Below are 22,495 nucleotides of genomic sequence, written 5' to 3'. Positions count from 1 at the left end.
GTGCCTTCTCTCTCTCTGCCGAGTGGTGGTCCGTCGTGTGAGTGAACAGTGTTCCGTCATGCGAGTGAGCAGCAGTGGGATGGAGCGTGCTTGCTGCAGCGTTGCGGGCTTGGGGAACGGCCACATGCCCCCCACAGGCGCACCGGCTGGCTCGCCTGCACTGGCTCGCCCGCACAGCTTGCCGTCTCCGGAGGCAGCCCTGCCTCCTCCTCCTCCTCCTGTGCGTCCGCACCTTCAGGGGTCCGTGTGGGACCGAGCCTTCCGCTCCTGCTGACTCTCGGAGTGCGGGCCACTTGGGGTCCTGGTTTCCGTGCTCCCAGGAGGCAGGGGCAGAGGGCCCTGTCCTCTGGGCAGACACAGTGCACCCGTCTCCGCAGGAGCACTGGCTGTGAGACGTGCCCCGGCAGGGGAAGCAGTGGGAAGGAGAGACACCTTCCCAGGTGGCACGAAGCAGGCTGCCCGTGGCACCTGTGACCCTGGAGCGACCCTGGAAAGTCCCTCAGAGGGTCACTTTTGGCCTGAGGTCCCAAGGTGGAGCAGAGCCAGCTGTGAGCGCTTTCTCAGCCCGGGGCCAGCAAGACCTTGGCTGGGGCTCAGGCTGTGGAGGCGGGGCCGGTGCTCCCGAAGAGAAGGTGGGGAGGAGAGGGCAGCGGGCGGGGGTGGCCAGGGGTCGGCTAGAGCCTGGCCGGCTGAGAGGTGGGGTCCGCGTTGTATGAAAGCTGCAGGGGGCCAGGCTGGAGGGCCGACAAGGTGTGGGGGCCTTCAGGTCGTGCCGATGCTGCTGGAGAGTGGGTTGGGGGTGGGGCCGGAGGGGACGCGGGGCAGAAACCATGGGTTAGAGTGGTCACTTCTTCTCAATCGGTCGCCTGTCGCACGCACCCTGACGGGGGGCCAAACCCGCAGCCCAGGCCTGTGCTGTGACACCTTGCGGGCTGACACGCAACCCACTGAGCCCCACCGGCCAGGGCCGGAGCCGTCACTTCTAACCCCGTGCTGGGTTGTGGAGTTCGTGCTTTCAGCAGAAATCGAAAACCCCTCCACCTCACTCACCCCGTAAAGCACAGAATGGCACGTGTTCTAACTTACACGCAGAGACACACAGTATTTTAATGACGCACACGTAACGTGCACGTGTGCGCGCGTCGTGCAGACAGCACCGTGCTCAGGCCGCCGCGGAGGGCCTGTGGCGGGGTAGCCGCTGTTGTGGGGACAGCACACGCGCCCTGCAGCGAGGGCGCGGCCCAGACACGCTCCTGTCTGTGTGGGGGAGGCGGAGGCGGAGGCGGAGGCCCGGGCGGCTGTGGGTCCCGGCCGAGCGAAGTGTCGCGCCGCCAGAAGCACCGGCCGTCTTCACCTGCTTGTGGGGGGCAGCTCGCTCCGCGGTTCCGGCTGCCGCGGGGCTCCTCCCGTCCCGCTCGGTCTCACGCCCGGCCTGAGCTCCACGGGGGAGACCTCCATGGGGGAGACCTCCACGTGGTGACCTCCATGGGGGTGCACTTTGGGCTCCTTGAACTCGGCATTGGCTTAAACGATCTCCTCCCGCCTCAGCCCCTGCTGCCGGAACCGTCGAGTGTTCCGCTAGCCCGTGGGTCGGCGGTCAGAAGCCAGGGATGCACCTCTGCTCCTCCCCACGCTGCCCGCTCCTCCCGTCTCCAGGTCCTGTGGGGCGCCCCTCGCGGGTCCCGCCCGCCCCTGCGGTCCACGGGGGAGGCCTGGACCCTGTCCTCCACCGGTGGACTCCAGCAGCACACTCCCCCTGCCGGGCGGTGGGCACTTCCTCCCACGCAGAGGGCCCGCGTGGGCGCTGTCCTCGTGGAGAACGCCACCCCACGCCATTGGCTGGCTCGCTGTCGGGGAGCCGCTTCTGCCCTCAGAAACGCTCGTCTTCTGACCCAGCAGTTTCACTTCTGCCCGGGAAAGGGGCTCCCGCCTGGAGGAACCTCCACGCAGAATGTGCTCACTGCGTGTTCGCTGGTCAGAAAACGGCCGTGAGGGTGACAGGCGCCGGTGAGAAGCCATTTCAGAGTGTGGATAATATGTCACTGCCGTGCTGCAGGGGCTCGCGCCTCCCGCTGCCTCCAGCCTCGCTGCCTTGCCCCCGTTGCTGGCGTCGCTTTGAGGGGTTCCAGGGCCTCCCTTGGGCCGGGAGGGGGTGGCTGCAGACCCCCCCCTTTGACTTTCTCTGCTCTTCCCCGCACCCCGGGGGCGCCCGGCAGCCTGGGCGTGGCGGCCTCCTCGTGGCTGGGGCGCTTCCCGGCCGTGTCGGGGTCCATGGCGCCCCTGTCCCCAAGCCATTGCTGACGCTGCGAGCTGCCCAGCGGTGACCTCCCAGCTGCCGGCCCTCCTCCCGGACGAGCCGACACCCCCATGTGACGCGGGCCCATCGTCCTCGTTCTCTCTCGGGGGGCGGGGGGGGGCTGTGCACACTGCCTGGGGGTCCTTCGGGGCACCGCGTGCAGTGTCCCGCGCGTGCTCACACTGTCCCCTCGGGCTGGCTCCCGCGTCCTGTGGCCACGGCGCTGTCAGCCTTTCAATGTGCCATTGTTTTCTGGCGCAGAAGTCTGTCCCGGGCCCACTTGGTGTTTTTCCTGCCTCGTCTGAAAGCGTGCCTGTCGGGAGCCTTGGTTCCTCTCGGGGGGAGCGGTGTTTAGAAATCAGTGTCTGGGGCGAGACTGGCTCAGGGTCGGGGTCAGCATCTCTCGGGTCAATTTGGGGGACAGAGCTAGACACGCACGTCCATAGCAAGACCATTCCTGTACAAGGTAACCCTTAGCTTTACCCCAATTTATTCTCTATTTCACTTTTTTTAATTTTTAAACTCTGCAGGTGTTTTTTAAAATTTGTTATTTATTTTTACAGAGAGGCGAAGGGAGGGAGAAAGAGAGAGAAACATCAGTGTGTGGCTGCCTCTTGAGCACCCCCCTCTGGGGACCTGGCCCACGACCCAGGCCTGTGCCCTGACTGGGAGTCGAACCGGTGACCCTTCGGTTCGCAGGCCGGCACTCAGTCCTCTGAGCCACACCAGCCAGGGCTACTTTATATCTCTTGTCTTCCAGTGATATTAGCGCTATTTTCTTTACCCTGTGGTATACTTAGAATAGTTCCAGAATTTTAGTACTGTGTTGTTTCACTGAACGAAGTTTTAGAATTGTTTTGCAGCTCTTTTGTGTTTTGGAATGACATAGCTCAAGAATGCATGCAAACCGACCCTCGAACAGCGTGGGTTTGGGCTGTGTGGGCCCACTTGGGTGGGGACTGTTTTCAGTGAACACTTACAGCACCGCAAGTGTATCTTCCTTGTGCTTTCTCATACCGTGTTACTGTCTCTGGCTCCTTTTTGTGAGAACACGGTGTGTAACGTAACACGCCAAATGTGTGCTGACTGTGTGTGTGATTGGTGAGGCTTCCGGTCAAGAGTAGTTGTGAGTCGCTCAGGGTTTTACACAGATTTTTGCTGTGTGTGCGGGGTTGGTGCCGCTAAACCCCCTCCCATTGTTCAAGGGTCAGGTGTAGTTAGAATGATGGGATTTAAATATGTTTATTCATTTTCAGAGAGAAGGGAAGGGAGGGAGAAGCAGAGGGAAACATCTGACCTGGCCCACAACCCAGGCATGTGCCCTGACAGGGAATTGAACTGGTTCAATCCACTGAGCCACACCAGCCAGGGCAGAACAGCGGGTTTTAAAGCAATGTGAAATAACATAACCATATAAAAATTTGATACACAATTAGGTTCATTTGTTTTTGTTTATTCTTAATTTTAGGGTTTGCATTTTTTGGGGGGGGGTTCATTGTTTTTCAAAGCACATCAACCATTTATGTGATTCAAAAATCAGGACCATAGAACTAAGCATACTCAGAAGTCTCGCGGTCCCGCCCCTGCCCTCCCACCTGGGGTCGGTGGGAGACCACGTGTCCTGGGTTTGCCTGCCACCTGGAGCAGTTGGTAATGGTGTCCGTTTCGGAAAGGAAGCAAAGGCAGGGCTTTTGTTGCACGGCTAATGCTGATTTAAAGATGTGGACAAAATGTTTCCACTTTGTAGGTTTTTCCCTGTGGCTGGAAGTAAGCTCTTGGCCGCATCCCCGGACTTGGATGGGGGCTCCCTCGGCAGGAAGGCCGCCCGCCCGCCCGGGGCTCTCGCTCCTGGCTCTCAGAACCTCGTTCCTGTTCCGAGGAGGAAATTTCATTTTGCTCTGAAAATAAATCTGGGAGCTTGGAGCATATCTTTTATTTCCAGGTTTTTCTGCTTTGCAAATGGCTAATGATCCGCGCTGCCTGTGCAGTGTCAAACTGTTGCCAACTGTAACATAAAGGTTGATCTCACAGGCGGTGCGCTGAAGCTATGGGGTCGTGCACGTGAGAGTTGGAGGAGTTCTACGTGAGCCTAGCTGGTGTTTCCGAGCCGCTGCCTCTTGAAGTCTCGCGGTGCTGGTGAGCTGGGGCCGCTGCCCTTGCAGCCCGCCCTGGGCCTGGGGCGTCGCCGGGGACAACCGGCACGGGTGCCGCGAGACCCGGGGCGCGAGCAGCCCCCCACAGGAGGCGGACGTGCACGCCGGGGCGCCCTGCAGCCGGCACCACACCGGCCCGTCGCCCACCCCCGGTCCGCGCGCTGCGGGAGGTGCCGGGGAGCGCGAGCCTCGAGGCAGGACGTGGGCCGCTTGTCGTGGGCTCCGAGTGTCGCGCGCGCAGACAGGGACCACCGACGTCTGCCACGCGCCCGGCAGGGAGCCGACTGCACCGAGGCCCTGCTGCAGAGCTGCCTCGTGGCCTCCGGCCAGGGCGGAGCAGGGGCAGAAGCGCATCACTTTCCTCACACAACCGAAAGAAGGACAGCCACCAATTTAAAAACAGAAGAGCTGCCGGGAACTCCAACTGTATGGCAGCCCAACAACCAAGGGGTGGAAGAAGGAGCGGTCATTCCGACCGGCAGGAAGGGCAGAGAGGGCGTGGCGAGGCGGCGGCCAGTAGACCTGGCTGGTGAGATGGTGGCGGTGAACCGGGTGGTCCCACATTCACGCGGGGTGAGCCTGGAGGGACAGCTGGGGAGCGAGACAGGCCACACAACCCAGGGTTCCGGCACCGGGCAAATACAGCCTCAGAACCTCTGGCTGTAAAAACTGTGGAGGTTGTGGGCGTGGGAGAAACTCCCAGTCTCACCAGAGAGTTTGTTGGAGGGGTCCACAGGGTCCTAGCATGTACACAAGCCCACCTACCCAGGAATCAGCACCTCAGAGGGTTCAATTTGCTTATGGATAGCAGGGGGAGTGACTAAAAGCCAGCTGAGAGGTGAAAAAGTGGCATTGTTCCCTCTCGGACCCCTCCCCCACATACAGCACCATAGTGCGGTGAGGGGGTGCCCCGCCCTGGTGAACACCTAAGGCTCCGCCCCTTACAACATAAGAGGTGCACTGAAAATAAGAAATATGGCCCAAGTGAAAGAACAGGTTAAAGCTCCAGGAAAAAAAAAAAAAAAAAACTAAGCGAGGAGATAGCCAGCCTAGCAGATGCGGAGTTCAAACCACGGGTGAGCAGGGTGCTCGCAGACAAGCGTGAGCACAGCTGCAAAGGAAAGGCAGCAGTGAAGGCTGCACAAAGGGCAGTGAGGGAAAACGCACAGGGAACCAGCAGTGACGGGAAGGAAACCGGGACTCAAATCAACAGTTTGGGGCAGCAGGAAGAAATAAACATTCAACCAGAACAGAATGAAGAAACAAGAATTGAAAAAAAAAAATGAGGAGAGGCTTAGGAACCCCTGGGATGTTCCAACACCCGAATCATAGGGGTGCCAGAAGGAGAAGAGGAAGAGCAAGAAACTGAAAACGTACTTGAACAAATAGTGAAGGAGAACTTCCCCAATCTGGCGAAGGAAATAGACATACAAGTCCAGGGAGCTCAGAGAGTCCCAAAGAAGTTGGACCCAAAGAGGAACACACCAAGACACATCGTAGTTAAATTACCCAAGATGAAATATAAGGAGAGAATCTTAAAAGCAGCAAGAAGAAAGAAGACAGTGACCTACAAAGGAGTGCCCATAGACTGTTGGCTGATTTCTCAAAAGAAACCTTGCAGGCAAGAAGGGGCTGGAAAGGAGTATTCCAAGTCATGAAAGGCAAGGACATGCATCCAAGATTGCTCTATCCATCAAAGCTGTCATTTGAATGGAAAGGCAGATAAAGTGCTTCCCAGATAAGGTCAAGTTAAAGGAGTTTGTCATCACCAAGCCCTCGTTATATGAAATGTTAAAGGGTCTTATCTATGCAAAAGAAAATCAAAACTACGACCAGTAAAATTATAGCAGACTGACAACTATCAACAACTGAACCTTAAAAAACAAAAACAAAAACTAAGCAAACAACCAGAACAGGAACAGAATCACAGAAATGGAGATCACATGGAAGGTTATCAGCGAGGTGTGGAAGGGGGAGAGAGGGGGAAAGGTACAGAGAATAAGAATCATAGATAGATGGTAGGCAGAAAGCAGAAGAGGAGGAGGTTAAGAACAGTGTAGGAACTGGAGAAGCTGGAGAACTTATATGTACGACCCGTGGACATGAACTAAGGGGGGGAATGCCGGTGGGAGGGGATGCAGGGCTGAGGGGGAAAGGGGGGAGAAAAAATGGGACAGCTGTAATAGTGTAGTTAATAAAATACATTAAAAACAAAGGAAAATCAGGAAGCACCTTAGCACTGTAGATAGTTCACCGAACTAGACAGGGACAGCGAGAATAAAGTTGACCAAAGAGGAAAAACAAAGAACTGGGTTGCCCATCTATCGTGCTTAGCGGCCGCCCCGCAGCGGATGAGCCCCACCAGGCACGGCCGGGGCCGCAGGGCACCCGCTGACTCCCGGGGAGGAGGAGACCGGGCCGCAGCAGACTCACGGGAACCGTGGTGGAAAGGGAAGAAGGCCAGGAGCGGCAGCCTTGTGCACGCGGGTCCTCCGAGCCTGGCCTGGGGCGGCCGAGCCGCGGGCGGGAGCTGGAGAGAGGGGGCTGGCTCCCAGCGCGGGCGGCTCGGCAGCTGCCCCTCCGGCCTGTGGGACCGAGGTGTTCGTTGTTGGGAAGCAGCGGCAGCAGCTAGGGCGGGCTCCTCCTCCCCCCCCCCCCGAAGACGGTTTCGGGCAGCCGTGAACGACAGCCGTGCACGAGGTGTCCTGTGGCAGGAGAGCGGTGTCCAGTGGCAGGAGAGCGGCATCTTGGGTGGTCTGCTGACTTGGGCTGTCTGATCTGAGACCGAGTGTGGAATGCGGTCGATGCAGAGGGCCGAGGAGCCCCTGTGTAGACCGTTGCCCCACCGCAGGCGCACCGGCCCCTCCAGGCTGCCTGCAGCGGGCGGTCGGAGAGCAGGCACCCGGCCGTGTGCCGCCACCTGTCTGCAGGTAGACTCCCCCAGCCTGTCTCCCCCCGGCATCTGTAGGTCAAGGGGGGTAAGTCGGCCGGGAAAGTGGTCCACGCAGGCTGTCCACGGGACCTGCGCCCCCCTTTCCTTGGCCCTCGCCTTGTCTCTGAGCCCCCGGCGCTCTCCTCGGGCAGGTAAGGACAGTAACGGCGGTATGGTATTTGTGTCTCCTCTTTCCAGTCCTCACCCGAGGACACTCGCGCTGGTACAGAGAGAGGGCAAGGAGAGACGCACTGACCGGGCGCCTCGAACGCACGCCCTGACCTGCGACCTGTGACCTTTCAGCCCGTGGGACCACGGTCCGGCCGCAGAGCCACGCCGGCCAGGGCAGTGGCCCTTTCCTTAGCAGCTGTTCGCTGAGCGTCCGCCGTGGGTCAGCCACCAGCCGAGGGCCGGACACTCAGCCGTTTGGGGATTCAACGAGCGAGCAGCTGGCAGCCGCTGCCTTGTGCCCCGTGGCGCGCAGGGTCGCCCCGAGGCCACGGCAGCACCGTCGGGCACGCCGTCTGTGGGCAGCGCGGGGAGGCTGGGGCGGCTCCGTGCCCGCTCTTCGGGGGGTGCTGCGCCCCGGAGAGGTCTGGGCGCTCCCGCACAGCCCCGGGGCGATAAATCCCGTCGGGGCGACAGGGCCTGGGCCCAGAGCCCTGCTCCGCAGGGCAGGGAGGGCCCCAGACTCAGCCTCAGGGAGGCCCGGCGCTGTCCCAGAAATGCGGGATTTGGGTTCTTGAGCCGAGAACCTTTGTGTCGCTTGCAGCTTCCCCGGGCCCTGCACACACCCTCCGCCTTGGACCGGGCCCTTTCTGTGTCGGGAGCAGCTGCGCTTGGTGTCCACGGGGGGGCCATGGAGGGAGCTTGTGTGGGGGGGGGGGGTCCATGGCCCCCCAGTGCCCACCCGCCACTCCGGCTGCACTGTCCCCGGGACCCCGCGTGGTGCCTGGCGCTCTTCACTGCGTTTCAAGGAGGAGTGTGAGGGTCACAGACTGGAAACGTGACCTTTCTGACGTCGGGCGGGGTGGGGGGCGGGGCGTGTCTGCCGGTCACCTGAGTGAGCGGTAGAAGAGGCCCATTCAGGAAGGAGTCGTGGGCGGTCAGAAGAAAGGGTTCAAGCTGGAAGGAATGTGCATTCCAGGGTCATTTTCTTGTGCGAACCACGGAAATACTTGTTCCTCCCAAAGCTTAACAGTGAATCCGGAGCTTGCTTGCGAGCACGTCCCTGCCGGCGGGTCCTGCCGGCGGGTCCTGCGTGCGGCGCGCAGACCCGAAGTTCCGGCATATCCCTCCTCCCGTCCACGCCGAGGCTCCGTGCGGCCTCGCATCCATGCGGGAGGCAGGGCCGTTGCCGGAGCCCTGACGTGTGAACACGAGAGCCCGTGTGCCGGGGCCTGCGGGCGAGGCGGCCCGGGGGCTGACGGGGTCCCTGGGCTGTGCCACCGCTGCGTCCCCTCGGCCCCGCACTCACCTCCGGCTCGCCCACCCGTCGGGAGGAGGGAGCGTCCGTCCGTGGCTGGTGCCCCGCCCCTGTCCCTGTCCCTGTGGTGGCTGTGGCCGCGGGCAGGCGGTGGGTCCGAATTAGGGGAGCCTCCACGGAGGGGCTGAGGGGAGGAAGCACTTGCTGTCCGAGGACACGTGGACAGTTGCTCTCCCCCGGCGGCAGTGCTGTGCCCGCGCCGGTGACGTTTGAAGCTCCGCCCCCTGCGCTCTTCCTGAGGCCCCCCTCTGGGGGTCTGCGCCTCCTGTGGGCCCCTCTGTGCAGGTGGTCGCCACGGTGCCTCTTCAGCCCCGCCCGGGGGACCTGCTTCCTGGCTGGGCCTGAGCTCTGTCCTGGGTCCTGCGTCCTGCTGCTCCCCGCTCCTGGGCCGGCCTCCCCTCCGGCGTCCACGCTGCTCCTGCGGTGCGCCCGGCAGCACCTCGGTCCGGTCTCCTGAGTTGTCATCGTCATCTCTTCGTGGCAGCTGGAGCCTGTGTGCCCTTCTTGAGCCCCAGTGTGCTGCGGCCCCACCAGACTGCCCGCCCGCCCACCCCGGGGGTGTGGTGGGGCTGTCCCTGGCCGTCCCCACTGTGCCGCTCCCTACCCTTGCACTGTGTCCTGCACGGCTCCCGCCCCCCAGGGCCCCACTCAGTCTGCTCTGACCACTGCACAGCACCGTTCACCCTCCTGTTGTAGTCGAGCCTTGGTTGCTGTTGGCAGGTCAGTGGGAGGGGTTTGCCCAGGCCTGTCAGCTGCAAGGACCGGCTGTGACCACAGACCACCAACCTTCGCCCTCTGTGGGGGATCAGCTGTGCAGGGGCAGGGTGGCAGTGTCCCAGCGTGGTCTGTGGCTGTCCCCTGGGTGCACTGGCTCTTGGGTTTCCTGGGTGGTCAGCCAAGGGGACAGGCCAAGGTCAGCCCCCACCTGTGTTCTGCCTGGGACCACCCTGCCTGAGCTATAAAGCAGTCTGAGATAGCTGCTACTTGTGCTGGGCTTGGAGATTCCAAGGCGAAGCCAAGCTGTGAATCTAGGCTGGTTTCTGCTAGTGCCGGGCCTGGGGCCGCTTACCAAGAGTCAATGGGTCTAGGGGCTCACTGTTGCTTGTTTGATAGGATTTAGGAAGTCGTGAATCTCGAGCCCAGAACAGCCATTCACGTGGAAATGCCACTGCTGACTTCCTGTGTGGGCCCCTGAGTCGGGTGGGGCAGGGCCTCAGGGGACCTCCAGGGCGGGGCACACAGTGTTAGCCGGGTTGATGGGGTCTCAGACGCGGCATCCACCTGCCAGCTCAGACGGGTGCCGGGAGAAGAGAAGGTGCACGAAATTGGAAATAGATGTGAAAAAGTGGTGAAAGAGAACTTCCCAGTGTGGTGAAGGGCATGGGCGTGCAAGTCCAGGAAGCACGGAGAGGCCCCCTCCTAGGACCACAGATAGAACACTGAAGGCTGAAGACAAAGAATCTTGAAATTACAAATAGAAACGCAGTTAATTACCTGTAAGGAAGACCCCGTAGGATTGTCGGCTGAGTTACCGAGAGAAACTTTGCAGGCTGGAGGGGTTGGCAGAAACACTAAAAGTGACTGAAAGCAGGGGCTTGCCGCCGAGGTGACGCTCCCCGGCAGCGCTGTCATTTCGGGTCGAAGGGCAGGCGACAAGCTTCTCAGGTGAGGAGAGGCGAAAGGAGCTCGTCGCCGCCAGGCCGTCGCTACACACGACGCTGGGGGACTTGCGCGGGAGGAGGAAGACCACAGCTGCGAACGCTGAGATGGCACCGATGCACGCCTGCCGGCAGCTGGGTCTGGGAACAGACGGAGCCGACCAGGAGAGCGGAGACAGGGCCACGGGGCGGAGGGTGTTCGGACGGTGTCCGGGGGCGTGGGTGCAGAGGCGAGGGGACCCAGGAGCACGCGTGGGTGGCTGTGGAACGGCCAGGGCGGTGTGAGGGAAGCCCAGGAAGGAAGCGGAGCAGCCGGAGAGCCCGCACGCACCACCCCGGGCAGCAGCAGTGGTGTGGGGGCGGCGGGGGCATCGGGCGGCTGCGGTGGTGGCACAGTCGGTAAACGCAGCGCACAGCCGAGGCAGCCCCAGACGGCGCCGCCGTGACAGCGTTCCCGGGTCCTTCGAGGGCTCCGGATGGTCGGCCTCCCGCCCCTTCACCCTTCGGCTCGCTCCTCTCAGAACAAGAGCGCTCGAGGAACAGTAAACCCTGTAATGCTATTCTCGCCGGCTTTTCAGGTACCTCGCTTGCGCGTCCTGGGTCAGACGGGCTTCTGGGCTAGCCCTGTCCGTCGGGTCCTGAGGAGGGGCGGTTTCTGCGGCGAAGTTCACTCTGCCGTCAAGGAATTGGTTCGTGGGTGAACTGCCGCCTGCCACCTGTTTGTGCGTAGACTGTGTAGAGTTACCTAGATCAGCCACTTTTCGTATTTTGAACGTCAGGTGACGCAGTGAACCTTGATCCTTTCTTTGTCCTTCAGAGAGAGATTTTAAAATACACAGGAACGTCGGCACATCGTTTTAATTATCCCGGAGGGGTTCTGCTCCTCTGAACCCTGGCAGGCGGTCTGCGTTCAGGGGGCCGGTGTGGTCCCGGCTCGTGGTCGGACCCCTCCTTCCCTGGAGTGTGACTGGCGTCCCTGTGGCCGGCCGCGGGCCAGACGGGGTCCGTCCTGAAGGGTCCGCCCCCCTGTCCTCGTCCCCCAGGAGTTTGCAGCGCTGACGAAGGAGCTCAACGTGTGCCGGGAGCAGCTCCTGGAGCGGGAGGAGGAGATCGCCGAGCTGAAGGCAGAGAGAAACAACACCCGGGTCAGTAGGGGGCTCTCGCTGGGCGCGCCTTTGCCTCGGGGCCGCCGGCGCCGCCGGGGGCCGAGCCTGGCGCCTCCAAAGACCATCCTCCCTCCGGCGGGGCCTCGCTTCCAGCTCGGCGCCCCGTGACCCCGGGCTGGGTTGGTCCCTGGGCCAGGTTGGCCGGTGTGCTCGGGCTTGCTCCCCGCGCGGGTGAGAAGGGCTGGTGCTTGCGCACGTCGGAGGGGGCTGGGTCTGACGGCACACTGAGTGCAGGGGGTCCAGCTCGTCCCGGCACGAGAGCGGAGGGAGTCGTCTGCCCAGATTCGGGGGGGCGGTGTACGGAGTGCTCTGTGACCCGCCCGCCTTGGCCTGTCCTGCAGCTGCTGCTGGAGCACCTGGAGTGCCTGGTCTCCCGGCACGAGCGCTCGCTGCGCATGACCGTGGTGAAGAGGCAGGCCCAGTCCCCGGCGGGCGTGTCCAGCGAGGTGGAGGTCCTCAAGGCGCTCAAGTCCTTGTTCGAGCACCACAAAGCTCTGGACGAAAAGGTACCACGAGCCGCGAGGGGGCGGTTCTGGACTTGGACGCGCACGGTGTCACTAGGCGGGCTTGCGCATGCGCCGTGGAGCAGCTCGCGGGCTCTCCTGAACCGTTGGCGTGGGAAGACAGAGTTCTGTGTGGTTAAAAGTGTCGGTTGGCATTGATGTCTTAAAATGTATGCTGTTCAGTTTGTTGATCGGTTATTAAGATTTGGATAGTATATTTAGGGGGAACGTTTTTCTAAAACCTAAAGCTATTAAGCTGTTCGGCAAATATCAACGTCGGTGAAGGACACTACGTTATTCTATTCTGTCGTATTACAGTAACAGGGCATTCGAGTAGCTGTTTGTTAAGACTTAAACAAGCACGCGCGCACAAAGTCCGCCCCTTGAACTTGCAGGTGAGAGAGCGCCTGCGGGTGGCGCTGGAAAGGTGCAGCCTGTTAGAGGAAGAGCTGGGTGCCACGCACAAGGAGGTAAGCCTGATGAGCCGTCGCGTGGCTCGACGTGAGGGCCTTGCGTTTTCACCTGAACTTGAAAAAGAATTAGGGGAACTGGAGCAGCGGGTACCAGGGGGCCTTGGCCTTTCAGAGTGAGGACCAGCCCCGCTGGGTCATGTTAACGTCGCGTGAACTGGAGTTTCGTTTCCGAGTTGCGGGGTCTCTTTGGGACTCGCTTGCCCAGTAGACGGTGAATTCTGATTTTATTAATGACCTGGTTACGCCCAGGATGAGCGACACCTCCGCGTGTCTGATTCTCTCTCGCGTCCGCAGTCCGTAGTTGTGTTTTTCCGAAAGGAGCCCTGCTGCCTTCGCTCACTCCTTCGCCCTCACGTTCCGCCCTGTGGTTTTAGCTCATGATCCTCAAAGAGCAGAACAATCAGAAGAAGACACTGGCGGACGGGGTGCTCGACATGAACCACGAGCCAGAAAGCACGCCGAGCACGAACGGGAAGGCAAGTCTCGGGGCTGCTCTGTGCCCCCCCCACTCCGGTCCCCGGGCTCCCGGGGCTGCCGTGCGCGCAGGGCTGCCGGGAGGGCTGCGGCTGCGGCTCCGCCAAGGCCTCGCACGCTCACGTGTGCTCGTGCACGCTCTGCGGTCCAGCAGCTGGCATAGATCGGTTTTTTACAAGATGCTTTCATCTATCTTTAATTTATTTTCGGGGGGGGGGCAGGGAGGGAGGGAGAAAGAAAGCGAGAAACATCAGTGTGTGGCTGCCTCTCACAGGCCCCCTCCTGGGGACCTGGGCCGCAACCCAGGCGTGTGCCCTGACTGGGCATCGAACCTGTGACCCTTTGGTTCGCAGGCCGGTGCTCAGCCCACTGAGCCACACGAGCTGGGGCCCATAAATCAGTTTTGACCCCACCGGTTTCCCGGAAGGGCTTGGTTCCCAGCCCGTCCAACAAGCTACCTGAGAGCTTTCCCCGTCAGAGATCTTCGGACGGCTCCCTGAGCCACGAGGAGGACCTCGCGAAGGTCGTGGAGCTGCAGGAGGTCATCGATAAGCAGTCGCGGGAGCAAGGGCAGATGAAGGAGCGCCTGGCCGCGCTGTCCTCCCACGTGGCGGAGCTGGAGGAGGACCTGGACACGGCCCGGAAGGACCTCATCAAGTCGGAGGAGGCGAACACCAAGCTGCAGCGGGACGCGCGGGAGGTGAGCCCCCCCCCCCCCCCCCCCCCCCCGGGGGAGCTCTGGGGCCGGCGCTGCGCCGGGGGTGCGTGCGGATGTTCCGGCTCGCGCCTCGTCCCTCACACCCCCTGTCGCGTGCGACCTCCGGGCCGTTGCCTGCACGCAGCAGACAGAGCGGTGCCGTGTGGCTGGCAGGCGGCCTCCCGGAGCCGGTGGTCCAGTCTCCTCTCCCTGAGGTCTCCGTGGGCAGAGCACGGTTGGCGGCCGCCTCGTTCCTGCCGGGCCTGGGCTGAGTGCCGCCTCCGCTGCGCTCAGGTTTCCCGCCGACGCGCACTCCTGCGCGCGGACGTCGGCGTCTGCCGCGCGCCCGTCCACGTGCTGGGGGGCTGCGTCGCCCGGACCGAGCAGGGAGCGTGGGTGCGCCTCGCGCCTTTGACATCCTGCCCTCAGAGGCACCCATGGTGCTGGGTCCCGGGGCTCAGGCCGTCGGGGCGCCTCTGACGACACGTGGATGTGCACTCATTTCTGGGTCGGAGTTCACGGGAAACTGATCGTCATGAAAGACGGGTGAGAGCCAGAGAATTTCTCTGGCGTGGGCCCTCCGTCACTTTAACCTGCTGCTCGCCAGCAGGACAGGCAGACAGATAGGCAGGGAGGTCGGTGCGCTGCCTCTCCCAGGCCCGCGGGCGCGCACGTGGGGAGTGGCCCCTGGGCACTCTCTGTGTGGCAGTGTCGTGTGCACAGAAGTTGGAAATTCTGTCAAGAAAATTCTCTAAGGAAATTCTTTCAAGGCCTGTCACTTTTGACATTAAGACTCTGCCGTCGTCAGTTCCTCGGTCAGCAGGAAGGGCCCGAGCACGAACTTCGGTGGGGGAGCAGGAAGTGCACGAGAAGGAAGTTCCGGCCCGAGGGTCAGGGTTTAACGCTGTGTGGTGCAGTTTTGCTACGGAATCAGGGTGTAGGAGGTTGTGTCCAATTAACTTAAAGTTCCATTGGTGTCATCTCCTTCATTTTGTGGTCACTGGATGGGATTTCATCCAACTTTTACCCGAGAAGACGACACAGGTGCCTCACCAGTGTGCCCACAGAGGGGCCACACCCTGTCTTCTGTGCGTGCGCCCCCTTGCATCGGGAGGCGCGGCCACAGCCTCATCCCGGGCCCCACCCGGGACCTGTGCACGTGGGGGCGGCCGTCACACCTTCCCCGCAGCATCACGTGCGCGCTTGGGCTCGGCTGGCGAGTGCCCGGGCACAGCAGTGGGACGGGCGTTGGGGACGTTCGAGGCGGGCCCGTTCTCAGTCACACTGCAGCACGCTGTCACCCCGGGGTCCACGCAGTTCGGGGGACGCGGTCTTCACGTCTGACCCGCAGGCCCGGGTCGGTCCGTTTCTCCCCCTCACGCACGCCCCTGTGCTCTGTGCTGTCCCCGTGCCCCGCGCAGGCCGCAGCCCAGAAGGAGGACATGGAGGAGAGGATCACCACGCTGGAGAAGCGCTACCTGGCGGCGCAGCGCGAGGCCGCCTCCGTGCACGACCTCAACGACCGGCTGGAGAACGAGATCGCCAACAAGGAGGCCGCGCGCCGGCAGGTACGGCTCCCCCGGCGCGGGTCTGCCCTCTGCCGGCGCGCTACCGGGGGCCGCGGGCCTTTCTCCTGTGACCCCGCTGCCGTCCAGTCCAGACGCGACGCGAGCGCTCGGCCTCCGGCTGCGCGTCGGGGAGGCGGCCACTCGGCCGAGTGTTTCCACTGCGCAGCAGTGGGTCTTCCTCCTGCCTTGTTTCAAACGGACGTGAACCTGCCGTTGGCCGGCACTCCTCACCGAAGGGACAGGGGGGGCAGAGAACTCAAAAGCACCCGCTGCTCGTGCGAGACTGGGGTCGGTGTGCTAGTGCGGGAAGGGCGGAGGCGGGGAGCAGCCCGCAGGGAGCTCCTGTGGCCTCGCGAGCTGCCGCCGCCCCGCTGTGCGTCCTCAGAGTTGCGGGCAGTCGGGGTGTGTCTGGTGTGCCGTAGGGTGTGTCGTTAGGGCCAGAAATGAAAACGAGGGCTGACCGTTAGGCAGCTGCTGTGAGTTGCGGCACTGGAGAGCAGGCGCGGTGCCCACAGATGTGAGTCGGAGGGTCGGAAAGCACGAGACGGGCCGCGTGCCCGCACACTCGCCCGCGGGGGATGGAGGGGCTGGAGGGACACCGACGCTCGCCCGAGGGAGCCCGCGCCTGCAGACGCCTTCTGCGTGCGCTTTTCCAAAGATCGTTTTGGGTTCTCTGTGTCGGAGTTGTTCAGAGTAGGGGGGTTTTTTGAAAAGAAAAGCCACACGTTTACAAAAGTGACCTGAGAGGCGTTTCAAGGCACACTTTTGGGAGGCCGGCGTTGCAGAGGAGATGAAAGCCATGCTGCGGCTCCAGGCCGCGGCGGTCAGCTGTCGGGACGGGGGGAGGCTTCCTCCCCGCAGAGGAGCGATGCTGGGGGGGGGGCCAGCGCTCTGGCCCGAGACAGTGGGCGGGGTGGGGGGAGCCCCTCTGGGGCGGGAGGGTGTCGGTGGGCGGCAGCTGCCGGAGCACTGGGTGGGTGGGTGGGTGGGTGGCGGCACTCGCCCACAGCGCAGGACGCGGCTGGAGGGCCCCTCCCACGCGCGCCCTGCTCTCTCCGCAGACCGAGGACAAGAACCGCCAGCTGCAGGAGCGCCTGGAGCTGGCGGAGCAGAAGCTGCAGCAGACCCTGCGGAAGGCGGAGACGCTGCCGGAGGTGGAGGCCGAGCTGGCGCAGCGGGTGGCCGCCCTCTCCAAGGTGCCGCCCTGGGCCTCCTTCCCCTGCGCGGCGGGGGCGGGCCCGGGAGGGTGGGTCGCTCCTGGGCCCCGTTGGTCCTGGGGCTTCGGGGCTGTCCGGGACAGCCAGACTGGCTTCTGGTGCTGTTTTCTCTGAGGCTGGGACACTTCCCAAGTGCCAGACAGTGCCCCCCTTTTCTGTTGTCCCGTGTCAGTTCCCCTGCAGTTTGTGTGCCGTGCGTGTCTGTCCCCGTGTGGGCGGTCACGGGGTCCCTGCTCCTGGGAGTGCGCCCACAGCGCAGAGCCGAGGACGGCAGCTCCCTGGGAAGGGGGAGGGGTGAGAGGCCACGCTCTTCCGAACACAGTCAGAACGAGTCCGTCCGAGAGTTCTAAGTGACTCACCCGTTAGTTCAGCACTTACCGGCCAGGCCTGTGCGAGACGTGGCCCCGCCCTCTCAGGTGTCCCCCTGGCGGGGGAGGGGGGGGTGCAGGCAGGTGACAGGGCAGATCAGGGCGCCCGCCGTGTGGCCAAGTGCTCAGCTCGGTCCCCCCGGGCCGAGGAGGGTGAGGGCCTGCGTGCCGGGGCCCGGCCCGGCGGCCCCCGTGGGAGCAGCGGCTGGTGGTGGTGTCTGGCTGGCTGCAGCGCACACGCTGCTGGGAGGGACAGGCGAGGAGGGTGGGGGACAGGCAGGCTGCCGTCGTCGTGCGGCCAGCCTTGGGTTGGTGGGGTGCCGCCAGGCGCTCACGGGCCTCCTGTGGAGCGTGTTTCCTGCCGACAGCCGTGGCAGAAGCTCTCCCTTTCCGTTGTGATCTGCGTGTAAAGTCTCGGTCTCTCTTCTCCCTTGCCGTCTCTCCTGTCCCTGGTCGGCCTTGTAGTCTGACCTCTTGTCTTCTGGGAGCTCTGCCGCTAAGGACGCTAAACTGTGCGAACTCACTTCCCAGCTCAGGAAGGTAGCCGTGCCGCCGCCGGGCCGTGCTCGCTGCACCGCCGCCCACGCACACCCCCGCACAGGCTCGGGGCGGGGGGCCTGAGAGAGCCTGGGCACGGGGCGCGGGGCGGGAGGCACAGTTCCCTCCCACAGCTTGTCCCCCAGCCGTGCCCAGGGCCGCACAGGAGGGGTCGGCCGCCTCCCGCGCAGCGCCCTGGACGTGCCGGTGGACGTGCGGAGACGCTTCCAGGGCGCGCGAGGGACGCGTCTGCGTGGCGCATGGTGTGCTTGCTGCTGCTGCTGTGGTCAGTGTGCGCGTGCGGCCCCCAGCGTCCCGTCGCCGCCGGGGAGTCACGCTGCTCTTACCGACAGGCCGAAGAGAGACACGGCAACATCGAGGAGCGGCTGCGCCAGATGGAGGCTCAGCTGGAGGAGAAGAACCAGGAGCTGCAGCGGGTACGTGACCGGCAGGCGCTCCAGCGCCAGGCGGGCGGGGATGTGGTGGAGGACGGGCGGCTCGGCTCTCTTCTCCCAGCTCTGCCCCCTTCTCCGCTCCTGCCGTGCGCTTCTCCTGGTGGCAGCAGGGAAGCACCTGGTCCCGCAGGCAGTCCTGCAGGGGGCGGGGGGCCTCCACGGCCAGGAGGGCTAGACCAGAGTCCTGCCAGCTTGGGACGTGGCACTGAGTCCCAAGGTCAGGTCGCGGTCCGGGCCTCTGTCCCAAAACACCAAATGGTTACTGCAGACACAAAGCTCAGAGCAGGGCAGACGCGCCTGGGCAGGAGGGTCCTCGTGACCGCGCTGTGCTGACAAAGAACAGCCCGGAGACCACGGCAGTGGTGGCGTGTCAGGCGAGTCCTGGGAGTTCCTCCAGAGGAGTCTGTCAGGTGTCCGCGTGGCACGTCAGGGGGTCCAGGATGGCGGGCGCCAGCCCTGCGGCATCAGTGTGCAGCTGCCACACGCCGTGTCCCCCGGAGCCTGCGTCCGTGGCCGTGGGTCACCAGGCCCACATGCGAGCTTCCACGCAGCGACAATCTGACTCTGGTCGAGGGGTGACGTGCCAGGCAGTCTCCGGCCTCCCAGTGCACGCACAGGCACACGGCCTCATATACGTGCTTATGTGTGCAGGCTCGAGCACGCACACACCAAGGGGTCATGCACATGTACACAAAGACTTGGGCACGCACAGCCCTGCGTACACACTATACACAAGCTTCTGCACAGGCTCGTGCACACAAGCTTACACATGCACACACATACCTGGGCTTGTGAACATGCACACACAAGCTCGTGCACAGGTGTATGCACACCACCCCACACACGCACACAGGTGCATACACACATACACAGGCGTGTGCACGCGTGCGCATGTAGGCACAGTGCACACGGGCTCGTGCACAGGCTCCCCTTTTGGAGAACTGGCGCTCTGCCTGCTCAAGCCGTGCTCCGTCGCTTGGAGAGCCGGCAGAGATGGTTTCGCAGGACTCGTGTTACAGTGGGTTCTGCTCACAACGCAGGCCACTCAGAGTCCACTTGCGGGCCCTGCGTGGCGAGCGTTTGGATGTTCATGCTTGTGTGGTGCGCAGTCTCCTGCAGATGGTGGCCAAGGCCCGGTGGGCCTGATTTCAGGTGCTGTCTACATCTGCCACGGCCACAGGAGGAAAGGGGGCGCCGGCACCTGCCGCTCACAGGGGGGCCCCAGAGCACAGTCCTGCGGGTGGGCCGCTCCTGCCTGGGCAGCGTGGCTCAGGTGCCTCTCAGCCTTGGCCCTGCTGCCCTCTAGCCGGGGGAGCATCCCCAGCAGGCACTGCCTCTGGGCCGCCCGGACGTGGGCTGCCTGCCTGCAGCCCCTGTCCCTCCACTTCCCTGTCGTGGCCACGCCGGACGCGGGGGGCAGCAGGCTTCCAGGGGCGTCCCACCTACGGCCCGTGGGTCGCACGCGGCCCAGGATGGCTGTGGATTAGAACCTTTTTTTCCGCTCATCAGTTCTGGCTCGCGTTCGTGTGTCTCACGAGTGGTCCCTGGCAGTTCTCCCCTGTCCAGTGTGGCCGGAGACGCCCGGAGTTGGACCCCCAGTGGAAACAAGGGACGACGGTTTTATAGAACTGTCAGTGGACAGACTTACCTACTTTGGTATTGCGTTTTCAGGCTACTTAGAATAGTCTGCAATTTTCAATACAAATTTTTATTACAAAAGGTTCAAGTGGTATAGAACTGTAGAGAAAAACGAGTGAAAGTCTGTCTCTACTAACTTTTTTCCACGTGAATCTTTTTCCCTTTGCTCTGTGGGTTGCGTTCCTTTCCCTCCCTGAGGGCAGGCCCAGGCTCCCCTCCCCCGGTGCAGCCTGCTGGTGCCCATCCGAGCACCATCCCCCTGTGTGCGCCCACCCGCCTGCCTGCCTGCCCACCCGCCTCCCGAGTCCACCTGACGCTTCGTAACGGGGCCCGCTCCCATGGCCCGAGGGGTCTCTCCCTGGGGGCCCCTGCACCTGTGAGGGGTCCTGGGGTCGCACAGTCGCCGCAGGTGGCAGCGGGAAGGACACGGAGGGCACGGCGGCGTGTGTCGCTCCCGCCCCGGTCCTTGGCGCCTGCACAGGGCAGATGGCACCTTCGCCGGCTGAGCGCCCGCCTGCCTCCCGCCCCAGGCGCGGCAGAGGGAGAAGATGAACGAGGAGCACAACAAGCGCCTCTCGGACACGGTGGACAAGCTGCTGTCGGAGTCCAACGAGAGGCTTCAGCTGCACCTGAAGGAGCGGATGGCCGCCCTGGAGGACAAGGTCAGCTGTCACGGGCGCGTCCCACACCTGACGGGGGCGTGGGTGGTGCTCGGCTCCCGGGGCGCAGGGTGCCGCGGTGCTGCACGGCCTCGCGGGAGGCGGGCGCACCTGTCCACAGTGGGGGCCGTGCCGGCTGCCGCCCGCCCCCGAGCCCACGGTCGTGGGCCACGGCCCCGCTGCACAGTCTGTGCTCCCGGGAAACGGGCACCCTTCTGACCCCAGAGCAGGGGTCGGCAGACGGTTCCCGAGAGGTCAGGTCAGGTGATGAGCACTTCAGGCCTCTGCTCCTTACGGCTGGGTAGGAGAGCCCCGTGCTGATCAGTAATTACAGTGGTCGGCGGTGCCCTGGGGCTTGGGTCAGGTTTCCCGAGTGCCCGAAGTCCCTCGAACGGCACGACTGGCGAAAGGGGGTGAGGGCACCGCGTGCCGCGCAGCGCACTGGTCGGCGAGGAAGCACGCTGTGCACGGGCGCGGGCCGCTCGGGCCTCGCCGTCGCCTGCCCCTCGGGAGCGACTGTGCTCCGCGGCGCGCCCACAGGGCCGCTCCCTTCCGGGGTGCACCGCCACTGTGGTCAGGAGTGCAGCCGTGCGGCGGGACCTGGGACGTTTTCGAGAACTGACGCTGAGGCGCTGTCGCTGTCTTTTCCAGAATTCTCTGTTACGAGAAGTTGAAAGTACAAAAAAGCAACTAGAAGAAACTCAGCACGATAAGGTACCTCTGCCTCCCCGTCCCTCGAACCCGGGGGAGCGGGGCTGGGCTGCGCTGCTCCCTGGCGAGCCCGCTGCTCCGGGGGTGGGGGCTTTGAGCCCGGCGGCGCGCGGGGTCCCAGGTGTGCCTCCCGCCTGGCCTCGTGTGACTGCCGGGGCCGCACAGGGGCCTCCCGTGCAGAGCAGGGCAGGCCGGCGGGAAGCCCCCGTGAGCTGCGGGCGTAAGCGGCAGGTCCTGGTGGCCGCGCTCAGCACACCGAGAAGCAGCGGCGGGATCAGTGCATTGGAACCTGACGTAGTCGGAACGGGAGTCCGACGTGTGATACAAAGTCGGCGAACTACGCCACGTGCTGTTCCTCACATCAACTGTGGAGCCCAGGGCGTGTCGCAGCGTGTCCCCGCTGGGCCGGCCCGTCCGGGGCTGAGTGGCCCCATGTGGCGGTGTGGTCGGCGGGCGGGCAGCACGGACCAGAGCTGGCTGAGGGGCTCGAACTTTCGGTTTTCCTTACTGCTTCGCCGGATGTGGGGAGGAGGATGACCACGCCAGTGGTGGGGGTGCAGCGGCCTGCCTGAAGGAAGGCGGCCACGGAGCACAGCGGTGTGGGGGGCCGCCCCGCGGCAAGATGCTCCGCCGCTCTGTGTGGCCGCGGCCGCGGTGACTGGCGGGGTGTCTCCGCCCCGAAGGCCTCCGTGCAGAGACGTGTCTCCTTTCTGATCGCGTCTCTGAAGCCCCGTGGTGGTCTGAGTGTCTGCCTGCCTGGTGGCTTCCGGGTGACCCCTGAGCACGCCGGCCGGGCCGGGCTCTGCGTCCCGGGGTGGCTGCACTGTGTGTCGTCTGCTGTTTTGCAGGACCAGCTGGTACTGAACATTGAAGCCTTGAGGGCTGAGCTGGACCAGGTGCGGCTAAGAGGCGCCTCCCTTCACCACAGGTACGGCGGTGCCCAGGCACCACTGCGTCCCGCCCTGCTGTGTCTGCATGGGGGCAGCGTCCCTGGCTGCAGCTCCTGGCCCGGCCCCGCGCAGCAGGCAGGAGGGCGGAGCTCGGTGCCGGTCCTGGGAGGGGGTGACTGCGGGGTCGGTCAGCTCCTGTGGGCGGGGGGTGGGGGGTCCCCTTGAGGGGCTGGCAGAGTCGGTCCCCCCGGTGTGGGGACGGGCGGGCGGAGCCCAGGGAGCAGGAGGGGCCGTTGGCGGCCGTGTGTGCGCTGCACGACGCCCTTTGTGACGGCTCCCCGGAGCCTCCAGGTTGAGGACGTGCTTCCCAGTGGCTGCTGCTGCGGGAGGGAGGCCCGGCCTGTGGGTGCAGCCGGCGGGTGGCCCCCTCCCGCTGCTTCCTTCCTCCTCCTCACCGGGGCGGTCACTCTCACTGAAGGGGTGGGGAAGTCCCTTCAGGGGGGCCGCTGTGTCTTGCGGCCTTCCCTGCTGGACCCCCTTCTGGGAAAGAGAGGGGAGTCGGCGAGGAGGCAGGGCTGAGATGCCATCTGTGCCCGCAGCCGCGGGAGGGCGGG

At 63.8% G+C, this 22,495-nt stretch overlaps 1 protein-coding gene across 9 annotated transcripts in view; it reads left to right on the top strand.

The window, feature by feature from the left end:
* The window catches only part of PPFIA1 (PTPRF interacting protein alpha 1), a 56,242-nt gene that overhangs the window by 5,417 nt on the left and 28,330 nt on the right, over positions 1 to 22,495 (top strand). For 5 of the 9 annotated variants that reach the window (XM_045854928.1, XM_045854927.1, XM_045854926.1 and 2 more), the window contains exons 3-13: positions 11,569 to 11,670; positions 12,033 to 12,197; positions 12,590 to 12,664; positions 13,042 to 13,143; positions 13,620 to 13,841; positions 15,260 to 15,406; positions 16,468 to 16,602; positions 17,882 to 17,965; positions 20,152 to 20,283; positions 20,932 to 20,994; positions 21,840 to 21,919. In XM_045854928.1, the coding sequence (XP_045710884.1) occupies positions 11,569 to 11,670; positions 12,033 to 12,197; positions 12,590 to 12,664; positions 13,042 to 13,143; positions 13,620 to 13,841; positions 15,260 to 15,406; positions 16,468 to 16,602; positions 17,882 to 17,965; positions 20,152 to 20,283; positions 20,932 to 20,994; positions 21,840 to 21,919 (1,307 nt within the window). Of the gene's footprint in view, positions 1 to 11,568; positions 11,671 to 12,032; positions 12,198 to 12,589; positions 12,665 to 13,041; positions 13,144 to 13,619; positions 13,842 to 15,259; positions 15,407 to 16,467; positions 16,603 to 17,456; positions 17,532 to 17,881; positions 17,966 to 20,151; positions 20,284 to 20,931; positions 20,995 to 21,839; positions 21,920 to 22,495 lie in introns of all 9 variants that reach the window. The other 4 variants (XM_045854924.1, XM_045854923.1, XM_045854922.1 and 1 more) reach the window with 1 other exon arrangement.

This window comes from Phyllostomus hastatus, unplaced genomic scaffold (genome assembly GCF_019186645.2).
Source record: "Phyllostomus hastatus isolate PE091 unplaced genomic scaffold, TTU_PhHast_1.1 phas_scaffold_11, whole genome shotgun sequence".
Lineage (NCBI taxonomy): Eukaryota > Metazoa > Chordata > Mammalia > Chiroptera > Phyllostomidae > Phyllostomus > Phyllostomus hastatus.
The sequence above is the reverse complement of the archived record's forward strand: the minus strand, read 5'-3'. Positions and strand labels throughout refer to the sequence as shown.